Below are 22,293 nucleotides of genomic sequence, written 5' to 3' on the forward strand. Positions count from 1 at the left end.
GAGTCATATTTTAAAATCACTTTTATAGTCTTCTAATACTTAAAATCAATTTTTAAAATTTCCCTGTACTATGGCTGTTAGTAGGTTACACTCTAGTCTTGCCACTTATTATGATGCCCTTGAGGCTAATTTACTGTATTGATCAGTCTCAAATCACTCTAAGCATAAATTCATATTAACATTTATGTTATAGAATGCTGCTTTCTGCGAAGTGTCCCTTCAAGCCTTTTGATTTTATGTGAAAACCCACAATGACTGCGAGCAGAAGCTCTCACCCCACTCCAAATACAGGGCAATATAACAAGCAGTAAAATGCACCTGTATAATTTTGTAAGTGGGACAGAATGAGCTCTACTTTGGATGGATAATGACTGTCAAGTGTCCTAGTTCCACAGGCAAATTTCAAAGCTGAAACCGTAGTCTTTGCTTCCTGTTACTTTAATCTTTTTGGTTGGGGCGGAGGGGAGGGGGAACGACAACCCACAAAGATTAGTTTTTAAGAGGGGGCCCTCGTTTTACACGTGAGAAAACCTAAAGAAACCAAATTATTAGTCCGAGGTCACGCCCAACATTAGTGACCAAGCCAAACAAAACCCAAAGGTTCTAATTTGACGTCCAAACCAGCAGCATCTGTTCTCCCCCCCCTCCCCGCCCTGCACCCCTCAATCCCTTACTGCACCAGTACCATGTCCGTTCAGGCTCCAAATAAAGTTGGTTTTTATTTTATTTTATTTTATGCCCTACCCCACCCACTTTTTCTTCTGTGTCAACCCGTAGTAAAATCTTGCACTACGAGTGAATGAAAACACGCCGACTTTCCCTTTTGCCAACATTTTTTCTGAAAGGCTCCGAGGGCTGCCGCGAGAGGAGTGGAGGTTGGGAGGTGACTAGTCTTTCGGTGTACTCGCTCGTGCCGAGTGGGGTGTGTGTGTGCAGCCTGCGCGGCCGGGGGCTGGGGGGGAAACCCATGGTGGTTGTCCTAGCGCGAGAGGAGCAGGCAGAGCGGGGAGGGAGAAAAACACCACGGTGGGAAATCCCGTGCTGTGTGTATCTGCCCAGCCTGAGCAAGGAAGGAAGGCTGGGCAGGGCCGCGCGTGAATAAATTTCATTAAGTGGCCGGGCGCAGACACTGCAGCACCGCAGAAGAGGAGGAGGGCGAGGCGGGGCGCGAGGCTCGCCCGGGGTGGGGGGAGAGGGAGGGGAGGGCGGAGGAGGGAGCGAGCGCCAGGGCGGCCTTTTATAGGCCGAGGCCCGCACGCCCCCGCCCCTCGCGCTGGCTCCGACTCCAGCTCTGCCGCCCTGTTACCTGAGAAGGGCCGGGCACGTCCAGCGCCCCGCCCGGCCCGCCCTCCCTCCCTCCCTCCTTCCCACCCTCCCGCGAGGCCCGGGCCGCAGGAGATCTACGCCGCGCCTCCCTTCTCCCGCGGGCGGCTTCCCTTACCTTGTGAAAACAAAACAAAAACTATCCTCTCCGCGGCAGCCCCCGCCTCTTCCATAAGATGTGAAATGGCGGTCGGCGAGGCGAACTCCAAGAGCCGCCAAACCCCTGCGCCCCTCTGAGCCTATCCATGCTATCGGCGCTCCCCCGGCCCCGCCGCAGTGACCCTGCCCACCGGCCGAATCATCGATTCCTCGGCGCGCGCCGCGCGGCCCGGCTTCCCGCCAGCCTCTTCCCTAGCCGCGCCTCCGGGCTGGGGAAGAACACCTCGCCCCCATCCCCAATCCGTTGCCCCCGACTCCAAACCCCTGGGCGCGCACCCGCCCGCCCGCTCGCCTCCTCCCCCGACCGTCGCCGCTCGCGTGCGCGCGCGTGCGCGCACACATTCCCTCCTCCCCTCCCCCAGTGGTTGCGTCCGTGACATCATCATCATGGCAACAAGAGCTGCAGCCTGGGACCGAGGAGCCCGTGTGATTCCCGGCGGCGGCGGCCGTGGCGGCAGCAGCAGCGGCACCACCCGACCCGACGACCGCGCGAGGGTTTCTCTCCGGCTGCCTCTTGCCGGGAGCGCCTGAGGAGGCGGCGGCAGCCCACAGTCCCCGCAGCCTCTGCGCGCCGCCGCTCGTCTCGGCGTCCGTGCGAGGGGCGGGGGGCGGGGAGGTGGGGGAAGCCGAACCGAGGAGGAAGGGGAGGAGGCGCCTGTGCGGAGCCCGCCGCCGCCGCTGCTGCCAGGTCGCTGAGTGGAGGGGAGGCGGTGGCGGCGGCGGCGAACATGTTTTCTGTGAGGATAGTGACTGCCGACTACTACATGGCCAGCCCGCTGCCGGGGCTGGATATCTGCCAATCCCCCCTCACCCAGCACCCTGTCAAGAAGGTGCCGGTGGTACGAGTCTTCGGGGCGACCCCGGCAGGTAAGCGGGAGCGGGCGGGAGCGGGCGGGAGCGCGAGCGCCGGGGTCGTCTGGGCTGCCCTCCCCGCCGCGCACTCGCGCGCACGCCGCCGGCCCTCTCCGGGGTCGCTGCGGAGTCTTCCCTCCTCTCGGCTTTGCTCGCCTTCTCTCCCGCGCGTGACAGGAGGCGCAAAAAAAATGTGGGTTCGCGCGAGCGCTGCGCCCCCATCCGCGGCAAAGAGGCGGCGGGCGCTCGGTCTCTACTCTGCGAGCGGCGGGCGGGCGGGCGGGAGGGCTGGAGTCCATCTCTCCGTGGGTCGGGTGGCTGCGCCTGGTCCCCAAGGACGAGTTCGCGGGTCCTTAGAGGTCGGTCGCCGGTGAGGACCTCGGTCACTCGCTGTGTGTCCCTAGTGCCCCGTTCTAGAAATGGCTTTGAGGGCAGAGGGGAAGTGTCAGGCGTGTTGTCAGTCCTCTCCGTCGCCTCTGTTCACCCTCGCTCTCCTCTGCCCCTGCCGGAGATGCTGTGGCTGTAGAAAGTGGCGCCCGGGGCCAGATAATCTTTCTCATTGAAGTGACCATGTGGCTCTTCTGTGAGTGCAGGTCGTGACTGCTTAGAGTTTAATGTCTCGGCAGGGACAGAGCGGCATCCTCAGGTGCAATGCTTTCAGGAAATGTGCATCCGTGGAGATAGGAACTACGTGTTTGTATCGCCCAACATAAAATGTAACACCTAATGTGGGGGGCGGATTCGTTAGGAAACACAGCCAAGCTCAGCAGCATAGACATTTTAGAAAGCCTCCAGGCTGGGTTGCAGGGTTGCATTTTAAAAATAGATTTAAAAAAAAAAAAGCCATTTTGAAGAAATGGTTGCGGGGGGGGGGGAATGACAAGCTATGTTCTGGAACGCTCTTTGGGATTTATAATCTAAATAGGATAGAGGCCAAATAGACAAGGCTTTTGTGTTTTTATTTTCCAGTTTTGCTTCTTTTTACATGCTTTAAACCGTTAACATGAAATGATAAAGCCGTATTCCGGAGGACAGTGTTCTTACCACGGTATAGCCCTATGGGGTTTTAGATAGCGTTTCCCACTTGATGCTCTCTGCCTTCGTCGCCATTCATCTTTATTACTACAGTCAGCTTCTGTGGACTACCAAGATAATGCCACTTCCCAAAATACAGGCACTCGTTCTAAGCTATTACCCTTTAATGTGAATTCTCTTTGTTAACAATGCCAGTACCATAAATAAGGCTGGATAAAAAGACTCCCTTTTTAGATAGAGTTTGATGCTGCGAACCTTGGACGATAAGAGACTTTTGAATGCTGTTAACGGTTGCTAGAAAGTATAGCGTTTGGGAAGTGGAAGACTGGAAAAGAAGAGAATGTTCTGGAGAATAGGTTTTCTACCTTTTTAAGTGCTGTGCTGCTGTCTTTGTTTTGATTTGGAGTCTCAGGGTAATAGAATTCCTGGCTGTTCCTGCTTCAGCTGCCTCAGAGGGTGACAGTGAAGTTGATTCTCAAGTTGTAGAGCAACATGCTAATAGGACATTGTTCCAGTTTGTATGGTGGTTGAGTTACTTATTTTCCTGCTACGCTCACTAAATGTGGATCCCTGAGTGGTTTTAAAACTATTCTGTAGGAAAGCTTTGCTTGTGTAAATACACGAATTTCACTGGCTATCAGCACGATCCCGTGAAAGAGTATCTTTTACAGATAGACTGGTGTGTATACACTTGTGTTTCTGATTGTTGGAATGTGAACTATTTCACACGAAATATTTATCTCTTCTTTTCTTTTTGAGTATCTCACAATGGGTTGCCAGCCTCCAATTAAAAAGAGAAAACCCTCTGTGTTTTTCTGTGGTGTACTTGGACATGTATAATATAAAGGAAAAAAACAAAAATAAGTATTTTGATACAGGCAGAGGCAAACCTCAAGTTGCTAAGGATTATCAGGTTGGAAGGTATTGTTCACAGGTTAAAACGAAAGTTTCTGTTTCAAGCATGGCACACAGATAAATATAAATGCCGGTTTAGGATGCAGTAATCTGTTTATTATTATGTGGTAATAATTTACCTCCTTGTGAGATACCTCAGAGCTGAGGTCAGAGAGAAAACAATAAAATAAACCCTTATGTAGTATAAAACAAACCTTGTTTCCTCAATGTGAGGAAAAAAAAGGGAAGTCCTCGCATACACTTAAAGTCTCCAATTTTTTATAAATCAAGCGCTTTAAATGCCAGAGACCCCCAGTAGAAGTAATATTAATCCAGACTCACTGAAAACTATGCTGCAGAATCTTCTGCTTTAAATTCTCTTCCCAAAGAAAACTAGTCCAGGCCACGTAGAGATTTAAAACCTGGCAATAATTAATGTAATAGAGAGGCCAGAATATTTTTTCAGAATCAGTGCTTGCTGGGCGTGGTGCTGAATGCCCATTATCCCGGGTGGCCAAAGCACGTGGATCTCTGAGTTCAAGGCCACTCTGGCCTAATTAGCTAGTTCTGGAGAGCAGAACTACACAGAGAAACCCTGTCTTGAAAATCCAAACCAACTAGCCAAACAATTTGAATGCCGGAATTTTTAATGAAAGCAAATTTACTATTACAAAACTCAGACATATTACTGATGTGTAAACTATGTTAATGAACATTTGTAACACCTGTAAGTCTTTACCTTGTAGGTGTTAACTTTGGAAGTCCTTGATTCTTTGATTTGGAGAAAAGATTTTTTTTTTCTTAAGCAGAATTTGCTATTCGAAGGAGACCCAAAGAATATCGTCAGAAGAAAATTTCTCTCAAAATGGCTATTTGAATTATAAATTCTGAGTCGATTGGATTACTGCTATTGCAGGAAAAGTAATTTTCTGCTTTAGGAAACAGTCCAGTTAACTTTTGTTGTCCTGTTTTAAGGACATATTTGAGTAATGTAAATAAATGTCTTAGATTTAAACTCCTGTGTTTTGAGTTTGTAAAATTTGAAATTTTTTTTTTTAAGTAACACATTCAAAGTTGAATGTGAAGTTTTGAGTGATTGGTTTCATCACTTGCTAACTGAAGATAGTGATTCCTTATAAAAATCATTTTATTTTTTTCATGTGAGGGAGGGAGTTACTTTTTAGAAATCCTTGGTTCTTTCAAACTCATTAATTTTTTTTACATTTATTTGTGTGCGTGTGTGTGTGTGCGTGTGTGTGTTTGTGTGTGTACACATGTGTATTCAAACACCATGGTGTGTGTGAGTACATACATGTATTTATTTGTGTGTGTGTGTTTGTGTGTGTACACACATGTGTATTCAAGCACCATGGTGTGTGTGTGTGTGTGTGTGTGTGTGTGTGTACACGTACATAAGAACACAACCACCAGGTGATGTTTGGAGGCCGGAGGGACTCCTTCTACCTCGTAGGTTCCTGGTACTCAGGTCATCAGGCCGCCAGCAAGTGCCTTTGCCAGCTGAGCCTTTTCATTGGCACTAAACTCATTATTTTGGTCATGAGCCTAGCCTTTAACAACTGAGCCATCTCTCCAGACCCCTAAACTCATTTCTAAGAAAGTCTTGAACATTACTTTGATGCATTATTATTTGAACATTATTTGACGTGTCCCAGGCATTATTACTGGAGAAAAATTATAATAACATTCTAGCAATTTGTGGCAAAAAGCAATATGAATAAAGTACAGGATAATGTCATTTCCATTTATATCTTCGTGGGTGTGACTACTCAGGAAACTCACTTTACATAATGTAAAGTCCTGCTGAGGCCCGCCCTCACTCAGGTGAGCAGCTGGATGCCGCCCAGATCCACTTTTGCTTCACTGCTTGATGTAGCTCCCTTCATGCTGAGCTTAGGTGAGACTCTCTCCTGTTTCCTCAGCACCAGGTTAGACATAATTACCTTTTGAAAGAGATTCCCTGCTGAGATGCACAGTAGGAGTAAGTAGACTGTAGACGTCCACTTTCTAAGCCACTGGACAGAGGAGGCCAGACAGACTATAGAGGGAGCTGTTTGCTTTCAAGATGACAGTAAGGGACTTTTATTACTACTTTCTTGTACATTTTCCTCCTATTGGAGAAGAGCTGTATAGATTGTTGTAGATAGTAACAGGAAATCAGTGAGTTCTTTTTATATATATATGTAATTCTGGAATTCTACCTGAATTATAGGTGCTTATTTGATTGATTTATTCTTATGTTTTATAAACCTAGCTGTAATGAGCTATAATAATGGGTAGTTATTAAATAGTAAGTATGTTGTCGCTGTCTTCAGACACACCAGAAGAGGGCATCGGATCCCATTTCAGATAGTTGTGAGCCACCATGTGGTTTCTGGGATTTGAACTCAGGACCTCTGAAAGAGCAGTCAGTGCTCTTAATCGCTGAGCCATCTCTCCAGCCCCTAAAAATATTTTAAGATCATGTAAGACTTACTCAATTATATTGTTGTCTAGGAGCACTCAGATCTGGTCATGTGATCTAGTCATGCTAATGACAAACAGAATTGGCCACTTTAATAGGTATTTGAGGTCCTCAATGGAAAGCTTTACTAGTGTCATGTAGTACATTTGACTAAAGTCATACTCAGCACAGTAGGAACACAGAGTCTGGAGAAGCTACTCTGCATATCAACAGTTCTATGCACCTTTGTTAAAGCAGGTTTACCCTTCAGAAACTCAGAAAACAAGAGGCAACAAGCATGTAAATATAAATTAAACATAGAATTATTAAGGTATAGTGATGACTCCAAAAGAAGGATGTGATGGCCACCTAGACAGGGAAATCCAGGGAGGCCTCGTGAAGGAAGTATGGATCAAGTAATTTAATATTTTTTAAGAATTAAAAATTTTGAATTGTGGAACAGATACAAAGTAATTTACAGATGAAGAAAACTCTGCAGGGTGGCTTAGCAATGTATTCTGATACACCAAAGGACACACTCTTTTTGACCCATTAATTCTAGTTTCAGGGACTTTAATCTATGAACGTAAGTCTTTTTGGCAAATCTGATTATCTTTTGAATCCATCTACTTTTCATTATCCATCACCATCCTAGTGCAAGCTCCTAGCATTTTTGATAGCATTTATTACAATAGCCTCCTAATCTTGGTTTAATCCCAACCTACTGTGCCCCTCCTAATCTGATTGCTACACTGTAATCAGATTTTTTTCAAAATGCAAACCTGATTACATCACCCTATATGTTTTAGTAACTTTCAGTTATATTTGGAATACAGACAAAGTTCCTTGTCTTTCTGTGGCGTCAGCCACCTGTTCCCAGGGCTTGCATCGTGTGGCTACCTTTCTGTTCAGCCATGGCTTGAGCCATATTCTCCTTGCCTTGCTCTTTGTATTCCCCACATTGGCATCATATTAGTCGCTTTTTCTTGCTATGCTCCCTCCCACAACGAGAGTGTTGTACTTGCTATTCCCTGTGAGTAGAATGTTTTCTTTTCTCCTTCTAACACTCCAGTTTGTCTTTCCTCGGGGAAGCCTTCTCTACCCAGAAGTTTAAAGCCCAGTAGCATTGCTGTAGTTAGTACTCTGTGTGTGCTAGAGGTTAATGTTTAGTTTTCCCTTAGAAATGCAAGCAATGGTTTTTGTCGTTGTTTCCAGTTATATACCTGTACTTACCAGTGTGCTTGAAACATGAGCATTTGTTGAAAAAAATTAATCAACGGATGATACTCATCACAGAAAATAACCCCGTATAGCTAACAACTGGGAAGTAATTTCATAAATGGAGCCTATTCCAGCAAAACATTATTCCTTTCTAAATCATAGTTTAGATTATGTAACTTATAAAAATATCAGCTTACAAAATAGCCATTTAAAGGCAGAAAAACATATTGAAATATAAAGGTTGGTTCTCTGTAGAAAGTGTTGGTATTTTTCAGATTTTCTGCAGATAACATGCATTGACTTAATTTGTAGAAGACTGCTCACATGCTTGTGAAGAAAAGGCCCATTTCCTAGATGTGTTTCAGAAGCACAGTAAGAAAAAGGTATGAGACTCATTAGGGTCTCCAAAATAAATATCTGCTAAAGTGCATAAGTGCATTATGGTGTTTTGATCTTGATTATTAATTGAGAAAATGTCAAAGGCATTTTTTTAATAAAGCAAATTAACGGTTTTAGTTGACATATATCCGTTGGCTTGTGAAGTTATTTTAATTTTAATGTGTGGCAGTGGGTGTGACACTTGGAATGAGTGTCAAACTCTGGGGCTTGAATACTAAGGCGAGTGCTCTACAGCTGGCTTCTAGCCCCAGGACTTAAAGTGTTTTTGAACCTGGCATGATTTTGACACAAGATAACAATGTAACGGAGTGTAACAGAGTAAAACTCAGAAATGAACTCATATGTTAGCACTTCAAAACACAGATCCTATTTTTGGTTTATAGTTGAGAAATGATTATTTAATAATGATCTTTTTAGATAGAATGCTACTATTCCGGACCAAAAAAAAAAAAAAAAAAAAGTTGGCTTCCAGAGTTGTCAAAAGCATGTGAAATAAGAAACAGGATAATATTTTGGATGTAGTTTAGTAATGATAAATGTCTTTCAGAGTATGAAAAACAGCTAAATTCTGAATTTTATAACATAAGTAAAGCTCCATTTGTGGAAAAAAATCACAAGGTAAAAGGTAAATAAAACTAGTAAACTCACTTGTACTTTTGAAAAGGGCCCACTTTCTTCCCAATAAATAGCTCCTACCAATAGAGAGATGAACAAAGAAAATTCTTGTGAAAAGTGCTATGTGTATGTAATATGTCTTATAAAGTTATAATTATAGCTACAGCATACTCCATCATCTGTCATATTTGCAAAGCTGTTTAGGATAAGTTGAGAATGGTGAAGAGAATGCCAGTCTCATACATATTGGTAAGATTATCAAGTCCTCATGCCCTATGTAAAGCAGTTTAGAAATGTTCAAAATTAAAAGCACTTTTATTATAAATCAGCAATTCCACTGAAGGCTTTTATGCTTCACATTTACATATGTGTCAAATAAAGTATAAGAATATCTGTGGCAGTGTTGGTAAACAGTGCCCGAACAGCAGTAGTGCGGTCTTAAGAAGAAAGGGCACGGTGAAAGAGGAGGATGTTTTGGATAGCGTTAACAATGTAACGCATAGGTACTGTTGCCTTTAGACAGAGGAAACTTGCTAATGGCCCCCAGTGGTTACAGCTGGTTAGGTTGTAGCTACAGGAGTTAGTGAAGCAGAAGAGAGGGAACAGGTCCTAATAAGCGCAGCTGTGAACAGTTGCCAATGATTGTTACAGTACTGCTTAACGTTTTATTTTGTTAACCATATTTTAATCCGAGCCTTTAATTGATGTGTGTGGCTCCTTGGAGGGTGGCCATAGTGAATTAGAGAGTCCAAAAAGGAGGCTCTGGGGGTGGGGGTGGGGGCCTATAAATACCAGGGTGGTAATACTTTTACTAGATATCTCAAGTGTGCTAAAGTGCCTTACTAATTGGAATGGCTTCAGCTATCAGCCACAGTGGTTTCTTGAGGAATAGAGATTTTTGGAGCTGCTCTGAGCTTGTATTCAAAGTATCGGAGGAGCATGCCATCCAGTGCAAGGTGATCTCACTGATCGTGACCAGGAAGCAGAAGGTGCCTGGGGGGGGGGGCAGAGACGGGGTGGGGTGGGCGGGCAAGGGCCATCTTTAGGTCCAAATCTCAATCCTGCCTGCCATGTGCATTGACGGACCATCTTAGATGGCTGCAAGGTAACTATCTGATAGAATATGTGTGTCCCCTTTGAACAAAGTTATTCTTGCTGTAAAGTTTGGATTTAAAATTCATATGTGTTAGGAATTTTTGCATTTTATATATATCAAAGAGTATCTATTAAATACTCTAAATCTTAACTTTTATATGTATATTTTCCACTAACCATCTTGCAGATGTTCTGTGTATTTTATGTTGTCCAAAGTGTTAAATACCAGTAACATAGTGAGGGTGGAAAACACCATTCCTGACATCATTATATACATGTGTGTATATGTATATATGAAAGAATATATGCATATATTATTATATATAAATATTCACGCATGAGTTTAGACAGGCAGATTAATATGGGGCTAGATATGAAAACTGGGAATTTTGTCAGTTTTCACAACTTTACATTGGCCCTCTCTCAAATTCGAAGGGTTATAATGGGACGATAGTGGTGACAATTGAAAGATGAAATACAGAACATTGGAAGAATTACTAATTTCTTGTACATAGTTTAAAACTGTGTGTAGAAGAGGAGAGAATATAATTGTAGAACAGATTTGAGTAGCTCCCCCCCCCCCCGTGTGTGTGTGTGTGTGTTTGTGTGTGATTGTTTTTTAAGAATAAGTAAAGTTTACATATGATGAAGAATTTAGGACATCTGTAAATGAAAATCAATATTAGAATTAGACACAATCAAAAATGTATTAGACTTCTCAGATTCCTTTGCTGGTATGTATTTTCCTCTGGCTTTTCTTTGGATTAGAATCCATTCAGTTAATAAAGCAAAGAGAAAAGGCTGCAGTTAAGCAGGGTGCATTTAAACAGTAGAGGCTGCCATCAGCCTTGGCTGGTTCAGAGGAATGCCTATAAACTAGGAGTGTACTGTGCGAGGTGCTGTGGGGTGTCTGTGCCGTGGGACCTAGCTGCTATCTTAACTCTTCAGTGTTAAATAAGAGGGATGATGTGAAGGAAGACAGAGTGAACTTCCAACACAAGTATGAATGGTTATGTTAACTTGCCGTAGCCACGCAAATATAAAGACTGCAGAAATGGGTATTTTAGACAACTAGGAAAGCACTTGCTGTCCAGACATGATGTAGACATATTAGGAGACCAGGACAAATGAGAAGGAAAGAGAAGACTCCAGTCACAATCTTTTAAACTTTTGGTGGTTTTTTAAAAATTACTCTTTTGAAGATTTCCAGATGATCCCCTGTTTCTTCTGGTTCTTATTTTTCTTTAAGTATTTCAAATTATTTAAATAAAAACTCTGGTTGCTTAATTAAGATTGGGAAACTGGACTGTTTTCTGTAGCAGAAATTGTGTATGTCTAGCAAAGTGACTTCTGAAGCACAGGGATAGCCACTGCCAGTGGGAATTCTTTACATGCAGTTTCTGTATTTCCAATTCTATTTTAGTTTTACGTGAGAGTTTTGGGAAATACTAAGAATTTGAAATCAGTTTCCTTGGGGGTAATTACTGAATTTTCTATGGGTTCAGAGAGCAGTAACTATATTAACAAATGCTACCTCAGAAACGCCTTGTCTAATACTTAACACTTTGTAAAAGTTTGCTATTTTTTCTTACACTTCTTACAATTGCCAAGAAAGTATAACAAGAATTAAAAGAAGTATTTTAGTTTGAATATGCATAGATTTACACTTAAAAAGTACTTTATATATTAAATTAGGTTGTGAATTAGATTAAGATGTGAAATCGATGGCTTTGTAAGTAAGAATACATGTTGCTCTGTGAAAGAATGTGAACTTAGAACATGTTGGCATACTCCTAGCTTCTCAGAACAAGAAAATGACTAATCTAAATTTCATTTCAGAATAAAAACCAAGACAAGCCACATAAAAGCAACTTAAAAATTAAACTGTCATCATATTATTTGTTTTAAAACTATGGAATAATATATCTGAGGAAGATTACTCTCAAAATTGTTTTTCTCAATTTCAAGTAAGTAATATATTTTGGTTAATATATTGGGGGTGAGGGGGGTGGGTGATCCTTGGCATTGAAATTGGTATTCATCCTTAAAATAACAACTCAGATATCAAGTTCTTTAAGCCTCTGGCTCCTTCTCCACTCCTAAAGTTTATCTCCTCGGTTTCCTTAAGCCTGCCCCTTTCTCACAGCTATTAAAGGACTTAATTTCCTTGAATATTGTTTGTAGAAATAGCCACACAGTGCTGTCCTCAGGTATACCCCTCACCCTGCAATAACTCCTCCGTCCTACTGCCTTCTGTGCTGAGATACCTGGACAAGTTACTTTATCCTTGTACCTTAATCTCCTTTCCTGCCAAACAAATTTTAATGATTTCTACCTCACAGGATTATTACTGGGGGGGAAAAAAAAAGACCAGCAAATGCCTGCCATATACAGTAGCATAATGTTACCCTTCTAATGCTTGAGTCTAGAATCTTCCTTGTTACCTCCTATGTACCAAGTGCTCTTTAAAATGTTCAAACTGAGGTGAAATGGGAAATGTGCTCATGTAGCGGTTATGTCTTCCTCACATTAGTGTAAAGTACATAGATCCCTTGCTTGCACACTGTGGGGAGGGTCTTTGTAGCTGCTCAGTGATGTCTATAGATGATAATCACCTATTTGAAACACCCTTTAAAAGTTGGCCAATTCTTATAATCACCCCATCCAGGCATAACTTAAAAAAAACAAAACAAAACCAAAAACTCATTTTATGTAGGGCAGGGGAACGTCCATGTCTGATCTTTCCTTGAAAGGGCAGTGGTAAGCCATTGGCTAGGGAGTAACTACAGTTTCCCAATGCCACAGATTAGGTTAAACACATTCCTCTGAAGGAGCCTTATTTTCCAAAGCCATTAATAGTGCTTTAAAAAATACATAAATTATGGTAGAAAATATTAAAAGCATATGCCAGATGTCCCAGTAAAGGTGACTTGTCAGAGGAGATCTATTGCTTTGCCTGTCTTTGCCTTTTATGCATTTATAGCACACATACAAAGAATGAAGCCTCTGGTTTTAAAACCTACTTAAGAGGAATATAGGCCAAGTAACATTATTCCTAGTGCTTCAGTTGTCTTCACCATATATTTGTAAATATATTTCTAAGTCCCCCCCCCAAATCAGAGAGATCATATTCTGGATGATTATATTTAAGGTTTTTAAAATAGAAAACATGTCAGTGAATTGTTTGAGTATTATTTTTAGTAACAGGTTTTGGGCTACTTATTGATCTTTACTGTATACCATTTCCCTTTCCCACTTTACACTTGAGGAAATGAGACTCGAGGAGGCTAATTGACTTCCATGAGTGTCACATGTTTGCCTCATAGCAAGTGAGGTCACACGAGAGAACATGTACTGACTTATTACGCAGTAGACAAAGCAAGCACAAGAGCAACGAATAGAGTTTTCAGAGTACAGTAATGTCTCTGTTGGTGTGTGACCGACTGATTGTGACCAACTGATTTTATCACTGAGCTCTTAGTCACGGTAATGGTGCACTCGTTACCCCTATTGGTCCGTGTTTTTCTAAACAATTCTATCCTCAACCTTTTGTGGTCATTTCGACTGAAGTACTTCATGTAATGTTTTATAAGGAAATTAGACTTTACAGTTAATCAAATAGAACGTATTTTTATAAGTTTAGTATAGCTAAGCAGGTAGCGTGTGAATCTCTAGTCAGACCTGCGTAGCTGTAGTCTTTATATCTGGAAAAAGTACTTGGAGGAGAAGCATTGCACCTGTGCTGTGTGTGCAGACTGTTTAGAATTCATACTGTATTTGGTACTACAGGTAACCCAGAGGTGGTTTACAGTACAACGGATGCTGTGGATAGATTTTTACAAGTGCCACTCCATTTTACGTGAGAGACTGCAATATCTGAGATAGAAGTGTAGGGACGCTGAGACCAGTCCTCTACAGATAGTGGGGACAACTCTTTACTGTGGAACTTAGAAACCCGAAAAAGTAAACTAGGAGTTTTATTTGATCAGAAGTCTTATTTTCATACCCACTGTTACTACCTTTTGCTGTATGACAATCCTCCCTGAAACTTGTCAAGAAACGGCTGCATTAATCCATGATTCTGGGTGTCTGTTGGTTGAGCATTCTGTCACTGCTCTGTGGACTTCCGTATACGTCAGTGGTTAGTCAAGAACAGCTTCATTTGCTGTGGAATTTGGTTGGCTGTTGGCTAGGGCGCCACAGAACCGCGTGTTTCCAGGAGGCTAGCCATGCCTCTTCACCTGAAGTTAACCCCAGAGTTTACAGAGCAACAAGTAGAGGCAAGTCCCACACTGGTTTTTGTCTGTTTGTCTAGTGGTCCAAGCAAACCCAGGCTTGTCGCTAGGGCTTTCCTAAGGATGTGACTACTTAGGAGTCCTCATTACAACTGTTACACTGCTGCTGGCTGACTCTTCTTTCTGAAGTGTGCTAACAGTATGACGTTACCACCTTTTTAAAATAAGTAGTACTTCTAAAAGTTTTTAAAATAATGTTAGGGATTGAATCCTGTGAGCGATAGGCAGATATTTTATCACTGAGCTATACTGAGCTGGAGGTGTTTATGTAAATAATGTATTGGTGGTCATGTAATTCTCTGTTACTCATTTTTGTTCTATCCTTGTTCTCTGTGTCCCATTCCCAAATATGTGCTAACTGTACAGAAAGGTGTTAGAAGGCAGTGAGTGGAGTAGGAAAGACTACTGCAGTCTTCCAAGCTGCTTAAGGTTACCTGTTTGCTTACTAATTCTAATGACCCTAGACCGTGGTGTGTGTGTGTGTGTGTGTGTGTGTGTGTGTGTGTGTGTGTGTGTGTGTGTATTTTATGTGCCACATCTTCAAAAAGTGTTTTACCAGGCATTCTTAAATTATAAAAATTGTAATACAGAGGTTATTTAATCTGTACTGCTACCAGAAATGAGACCAGATACGGACGAACTATTGATTATGTGCTTTATCAATTTGATGGGTAAAAACACAGATCTCAGTACAATGTAAATTTACATTTCTTCTTCTTCTTCTGATGATGTGGTGTATGTGTTTGTCTTAGGGTTTTACTGCTGTGAGCAGACACCATGATCAAGACAACTCTTATAAAGACAACATTTAATTGGGGCTGGCTTATAGGTTCAGAGGATTAGTCCATTGTCATCAAGGCAGGAACGTGCAGCATCCAGGCAGACATGGTCAGGAGGAGCTGAGAGTTCTACATCTTCATCTGAAGGCTACTAGAAGAAGACTGGCTTCCAGGCCACTAAGATGAGGGTCTTAAAGCCCACACCCACAGTGACACACCTAGTCCAACAAGGCCATACCTCCTAATAGTGCCACTCCCTGGGCTAAGCACATTCAAACCAACACGGTGTTTCACAGCATGCATGATATAGGTTGGAGGACAGACAACTTTGTGGAGTCAGGTCTTCTCTTTCATTTTTACATGGGTTCCCAAGATCCAACTTGAGCACCTGGCTGTCTCTGGATTCCTGTATTCTTTTATTATAGTAAGATTGTCTTTCCCTGTGCTGGAGAATCATACAAGCATGTTTAGACAAAAGTGTTTCATGTAGCACAGGCTGTCCTGGAATTACTATTTAGTGACCCTGAACTTGGTTGTTCTGCTCCTGTCTCCTAAGTGCTGGGATTACAGCCATTTGCCGCTGTGCCTGGTTTACGTGGTACCGGGGATCAAACCTGGAGCTTTGTGGATGCTAGGCAAGCATTTCGCCAACTGAGCTACATCCCTGGTCCATATGGGTTGTGTTGTTGTTTTTAAAGTGTACTATTTCTCTTTTGCTCATTTTCTTGTTGGAAGTCTTGGTTCTGAGATGTTCTTTACATGTTAGGAACATTGGCTTGTATCTACTAGTTGTTCTTACAGTAAATGCTCCTTATTTAAATAGTAATTTTTAAAATTTTGTAAATTGTGTGTGTATGTGTTAATGAGCCAACTCTTTCAAACACATTTGGGTGAAGTAAACCTGAATAATTGGGACAGGAAGGGGACATTCAGCATGGGCTTTCTTATTTGTAGAGTTCATTTTTAAAAGTTTGTGATTTAAAATTTTCAAAAATAACCTGTCTTCATTTTTTGCTTCTTCTATATTTGTTTTTATTTTGAGACTGTTCTTTTGACATTACAGTCAAGAAATAGGGCCGTCTTCTAAAAGACTATTTTTTAGATGATCAGATTATTTAGCATAGATAGAAAATACTTCATGTTAATTAGAATAATTGTTCAGAAGATTATTTTGAGTCTTGGCTTCTTCACATTGTATATAGAGTTGTGATTTTAACACAAAAATGTACAGAATTAGTACAAAATATTTTTTCAGTCAGTTGGCCCTTCCCCTGACCAACCATGTAGACAGCACTAGAGTGACTAAATTATTAGTCTCCCACTGATCACATTAAAAAACGATAAATAAAAATGTGGCCATTTTGGAAAGAATAATAATGGTCCCACTAGAAATAATAATGCAGAGATTATGTAAGATTTCAGGGAGCCACGGAACGCGGAAGTTCTGTCTCCTATGTAGCATCTGGCATGAAACATTTGACCCTCCTGAACTCTGTATAAGCGGGAATTCAGAGCTGTAAAAGTAGACAGATTAGCATGTTTTGAGTAAATTAATGTACTTTTAAACATTCTTAAGGTTGCCAGACCTTTTCTCCACAGTTAGTTTTACTCAGCAGTAAAACCAGTAATTCTTAAGTGGCATGGTAGAGCATAGTTGAAAGCCAGGATTTTGTATCCTTTACATGGTTTTTAGCTTTTCTAAAATTTATTATGTCACAATCGATATACATTTCACTATAAGTAATTTCTCACTTATTTGATACAGATTATTGACAGATAGTTCCTTGATTATTCCTTTAAAGGCATTTCTGGGTTCAGTGTAGCTCACAGTGTGTTCTTTTGCTACAATGATTTTCCTTTCCAAAAAGCTGATATCAAACTGATGGGATATCTTAGAATGTAAAACTACACAGGGGAAATATGGCATTTTAAAATGTTGTTTTTAAATGTTGTATATCCTATATATTTATCTTTGTCTCATCTGTTATGTTTTCCATTTCTGTTTTGTTTTACTTTATATCACTAATGTTTTCTGTGTATGTTATTTGGCACGCACACACACAAAGCTTCTTGATTATATGACTTTTATAGCAGTTCTTTAAACTATATAATGAAGAAACTTTTTCTGGTACTTGAAACTACAATAAGCTAAATTACTAGAGAGAAGTCAAGCTGCATTTTAAAAATTATTTTATAACAGTGATAGAATTGCTGTCGGATTGTCAAAGTTCTAAATGCTAATTTTAGGGTTTTACATCTGCCTTCTTGTAGATCTGTAGCAAGTTTCCTCGGATAGCATTGTAGATATCTCTTTAGTAATTTGAAAGGATTCTTTGATTCCCTCTCAAATCCTATTTCTTGTCCTGTGTCATTATTTCTGTTTTGTTTTTAACCTGATTGCTTCTATGATACCTAATGTAAATCATGGCCTGTCCCTGTATTTTAATTCTGTTACATCACTTTGTGTTTAAAAAAACCTGCTTGAACCCATATTTTTTTTTAATCCTTATCATTTTATACATTTAGTATTGTATGTAAGGAGAGACGGTTAGCACTGCCCTTGACAGGGGTAAAAACAACAGGCATATGGTTAAGGCTTTGCTACCTACATTTAACGTAACCTTACTTTCCTCGTTTAGTTTAGTTTTACAGGGTAAAATGGCTTATGTGTTTTTTATCTTAGCATAAATACAATCCAGGTGGTGATGGCACACACCTCTAATCCCAGCACTTGGGAGGCAGAGGCAGGCAGATCTCTGAAAAACCAAAAGCAAACAATAACAACAAAAAGAAAGCATAAATACAGGCAAAAGCATACACACTGAAATAGAGCTGTAATTATAAAATTCAAGAACAAGATAAAATATTTTCTCTTATGTGACATAGATTTGTATCACTCATTCAGAATGCATGTGATCATAGATGTTTCAGATTTTGTATTATTTGCTTGTACATAATGAAATAGCTTAAGGACAGGCCTCATGAAATTCATGTTTCATACATACCTTAATCATACAGCCTGGCAGTATGACTCCATCACAATAAGATGGATGTGGGATTTCCACACTTAGCGTGTGTGCCAATGTTCAAACTGTTTGGGATGGCGGAAGCTTGCAAGTTGTACATTTCACAGTGGAGACACGGAACCTGTACCAACAGTTGCACTGTTTTGATACTCCCAGCGTTGGAAGACTGCTATTAAGTTTTCAGTGTTCTAAACTATACATGTGCTCTTAAAAATTAGCTTTTTTTTTTTCTTTTTCTTTTTTTCAGAGCTGGGGACCGAACCCAGGACCTTGCGCTTGCTAGGCAAGCGCTCTACCACCGAGCTAAATCCCCAGCCCCAAAATTAGCTTTTTTTTAGTGGACACAAATTCCTTAAATCTGTCCTACATCCAAGGATTTTTGAGTAACACAAGTTGGCTTTGATGGAGGGATATGGGCGGAGGGCGAGGACACAAAGTTGGGAGGGGAAAGGAGTGTGGATCTGGGAATGGTGGGTGGAGGGATGCAGACGATCAGATGATTTTGAAAAAAGATTATTTCTTAAATAACAACAGAGCTAACTTACATATTAAATTAAAATAGTTTAGATTCCACTGGACACCCTAACTTGCTCTAGAACACCACCACTATTCCCATTTCTTTAAGTCTCAGTTGCTGTCTGGGTTTGTTTGTGGAAGCCAGTTGCCCAGTTTACAAGTCTGGCCTTGAACTTGATGTGTTGCTCACGTTTCAGTTTGCTCTTCCTGTCTCCTGATTCTTCAGCTACAACTGTGCTTCTATCCCAGCTTGGGCTCCAGTTTTATTACCTTAGTTTCTTCAAATAATGTGTCAGATACGGTTTGGGGTGATTGTGAATATAGAATGTTGTTCTGAACCTAGACTTGTTGCATGTGCACATTACTGACTGGCATGGTTAAGAATGGCAAGCTAAAATATTTTTCAGATATCTTTGTGTGTGTGTGTGTGTGTGTGTGTGTGTGTGTGTGTGTGTGTGTGTGTAAGTATGTAGGACTGGATGAGGTTGTCAGTACTCGCAGCAAGCACCCAGGCCTTTGAACACTAACTGGGCTAAAGAAACTTCTTTTGATACAAAGATTCAGGTGGTTTTTAGTTTGGGATTCCTTTATTATATTTTGTGATATTTAGTCCTTTTATTCCTTTTTGTGATATTTTATTATAAAAGTAAATAGTAGGGAGTTTTAAAAGTTATTTGTGGATTGGATAACATTTCTTTTCCTTTTAAAAAATATTGTACCCGGGTTGGGGATTTAGCTCAGTGGTAGAGCGCTTGTCTACGAAGCGCAAGGCCCTGGGTTCGATCCCCAGCTCCGAAAAAAAGAACCAAAAAAAAAAAAATATTGTACCCATTTTCATGGTCTCCTTTTTTATTTTTAGTTAATTAATTATTTTTGGAGACAAGATTTCTCTGTATAGCCTCAGTTATCCTGGAACTTGCTCTGCACACCAGGATAGCCTCAAACTCAGAGGTATGTGTCATCATGCCTGGCCTCCTTGTCTTACTTTTAAGCATTCATCTTTTCATGTTCTTAAAGTCTGTTTTTTATTATATTTATCTGTTTAGTGTGTACGAGTGCACGTGTGCTGGGACACACAGAAATCAGACGCAGCTCTGTAGAGTTTGTTTTCTTCGTAGCATGGGCCATCTCTTGAGTGTGTTTTACTCCTACTGCTAGTTTTTAATTTCTGCATAATTGATAAGCACTTTCACTGTTTACTACATTACTGATTTGGCTTTCAACAATATTAAGTCTTCTTTTTTCATTGCTGGTGTAGTTTTTCATTTATTTTTATTCCTTTCTCTTTCATAGCATTTTCTTTTTATCTTAGTTCTACACATGTCTGTTATCTTGTTTCTTCTTGGCTTTTCAGTTTATTTGCTTTCCTCATGACAGAAATTTCACAGAAACCCTATTTTACCTGTGTGTGTGTGGGGGGGGGGGTTGTGTTGGTATGTGTACCGTGCTCATGTGTGAATGTGCATACTTGCATGCATCTGTTTGTGTGTGCATGTGAAGGCCAGAGATCAGCACTGGGTGTCTGTCTTTAGTGCTTCTGTTTCTGTTTGAGATGGGTCTCTGAAGGATCTGCCTGTCCCTGCCTCCGCTCTCTCGCCAGCACAGGGGTTATACATGCATACACCCATGCCTGGCTTCTCACCAGCCCAGGGGTTATACATGCATACACCCATGCCTGGCTTCCTGCCAGCCCAGGGATTATACATGCATACACCCATGCTTGGCTTCTCGCCAGCACAGGGGTTATACATGCATACACACATGCCCGGCTTCTTAAGTGGGTTTTGGGGATCTGAGCTAAGTTCTTACTCATGCAGCAGGCACTTTACACGCTGAGCCGTCTCTCCAGCCCAGTTGGATTGTGAACACAAGGCAGGCACATTCTGCTTTTCTTTCTTTCTTTTTTTAATGGTAAATCACCACAGTTCTATGTGTGGGGGAGGGGGACGCAGACATGCACACAGTGTGCATGCACAACCATGCATGCTTTTCTATTTGTATAGCTAAAGGCCAGAAGTTTTCAAGTGTTCCTTAGGAAGACTGTCCACCTTGGTGTTGGAGACATGTTCTCTCATTGAGACCTGAGGCTTGCTGGTTAGGCCGTGATGGCTGGCCATTGAGTCAAAAGGATCCTCTTTTCTCAGCTTTCCAGAAGGTGGGCGTGTACCACCGTGATTGGCTTTGTATAGTTCTGAGAATTGTACAGGTCCTTCCTTTGGCACTTTTATAAAGATAACTTATTGGACTGGTAAGAAACTTGCCTGTCAAACCTGACTACCACCTAAGTTTGATCCCTGGGACCTACATGGTGGATGGAAAGAACCAACTCCTACAGGTTGTCTCCTGACTGTCATGTGTGCCTTTACTTGTATGTGTGAGCATACACAATAACAGTTCTAGAAATTGATCTACGCTGCTGATGACTTGTAAAAGTTCCATTCCAGAGAGATGCATCTGAAACAGTGACCTAATGTCCCCAATAGATGGGGTACACCTGGTCTACCTTCTTCTCATCCTTATTTCCCATTTACAAGATGAGAAAGTTGTCCTGCCTACTCTGTGGTGTTAATGATTATGTACGACCCACTCGGGCAGAAACACTCATCTGTTGTTTCTCTATTGGATGATTTGTGTTTCCTCTGTTGGTCTGTACACTGCTACACGAGCTAATATATTCCTCCGTAACCTAAGACACTGTGTGATGTGCTGTTAAAGGAGAGCTTCTAAATTGTAACTGCTCTTAGGAGTAATGGAAGCTAATTTATTTATTCCCTATTTTGGTTTTTAGTTTGTGTGACACAGGGTCTCCTCACTCTAGGCCAGGCTTGTTTGAAATCACAATATAGCTCTGGTTGACCTTGAACTCACAGCAATCCTTGTGCCTCAGGTTCCCATTGCTACAATTACAGGCAGGAACCGCTACACTTGGCTTATTTATTTTTATGAAACCTACAGAAAAAAAAAAAACTGTGTTCTGTCAATCATAAGACAACCTTAGAAAGTTAGAGAGATTTTAGTAAGGACTTTTTCCCCCAATGAAGCAGACTGTTGTGTCTTACAGAGAACAGAATATGTATTGTATTTTATTGTATTTAAAGGCCAATTTTAATTTTTCATTATGTGGGCACATGAGCGCATGTGTGAGTTCAGGTGCATTAGATCCCTTGGAGCTAGAGTTATAGGTCTTTTGAGCTTTTGATGTATCAAGAATTTGGGTCTTCTCTGTGACTGTAATATGCACTTTTAATCACTAAGCCTTTTTTAGTCCTCATAAATATTTTAATGAAAAATTGGTAGAAGAGTTATTTAATATTCATTCATTATAAAAAGCATACTTTCTCTCCGTGGTTTTATACATCAGCAGTTGGAATGTGTATGCCTTAGTTGTCAGTGCTCTGCCTGACTGTGGGGAAGGTCTTGCTATGCAGTTCAGGTTGGCCTTGAACTTTGATCTTGTCTAGCCTCCAGGGTCCTGAGGTTATAGGTGCTGTCTGAGTCTGGGGTTACTATTGCTCAGATGAAACACCATGACAAAAAGCAAGTTGGGGAGGAAAGGGTTTATTTGGCTTACACTTTCACATTGTAGACCATCATTCAAAGAAGTCAGGACAGGAACTCAAACA

The 22,293-nt window shown here is 41.3% G+C and overlaps 1 protein-coding gene, 1 long non-coding RNA gene and 1 pseudogene across 8 annotated transcripts in view; 2 read left to right on the top strand and 1 right to left on the bottom strand.

The window, feature by feature from the left end:
* Positions 1-1,794, bottom strand: part of LOC147998723 (uncharacterized) — a 71,713-nt gene extending 69,919 nt beyond the window's left edge. Inside the window, exon 1 of one of the 2 annotated variants that reach the window (XR_015645907.1) lies at positions 1,442-1,576. This is a non-coding gene — a long non-coding RNA (uncharacterized LOC147998723). Of the gene's footprint in view, positions 1-1,441 lie in introns of both variants that reach the window. The other variant, XR_015645906.1, reaches the window with a different exon arrangement.
* Positions 1,795-1,893: 99 nt separating this feature from the next.
* Rev3l (REV3 like, DNA directed polymerase zeta catalytic subunit) overlaps positions 1,894-22,293 on the top strand; it is a 157,723-nt gene continuing 137,323 nt past the window's right edge. For 3 of the 6 annotated variants that reach the window (XR_015644785.1, XR_015644784.1, XR_015644783.1), the window contains exon 1: positions 2,160-2,349. Coding sequence is in view for 2 of the 6 variants with exons in the window: in NM_001083966.1 (NP_001077435.1) it covers positions 2,211-2,349 (139 nt within the window). In the remaining 4 variants the exon portion in view is untranslated. 6 annotated transcript variants of the gene reach the window in all.
* Positions 17,654-17,760, top strand: LOC120099035 (U6atac minor spliceosomal RNA; annotated as a pseudogene).

The sequence above is a fragment of the Rattus norvegicus genome, chromosome 20 (genome assembly GCF_021556685.1).
Source record: "Rattus norvegicus strain SHRSP/BbbUtx chromosome 20, alternate assembly SHRSP_T2T, whole genome shotgun sequence".
NCBI classification, from domain to species: domain Eukaryota; kingdom Metazoa; phylum Chordata; class Mammalia; order Rodentia; family Muridae; genus Rattus; species Rattus norvegicus.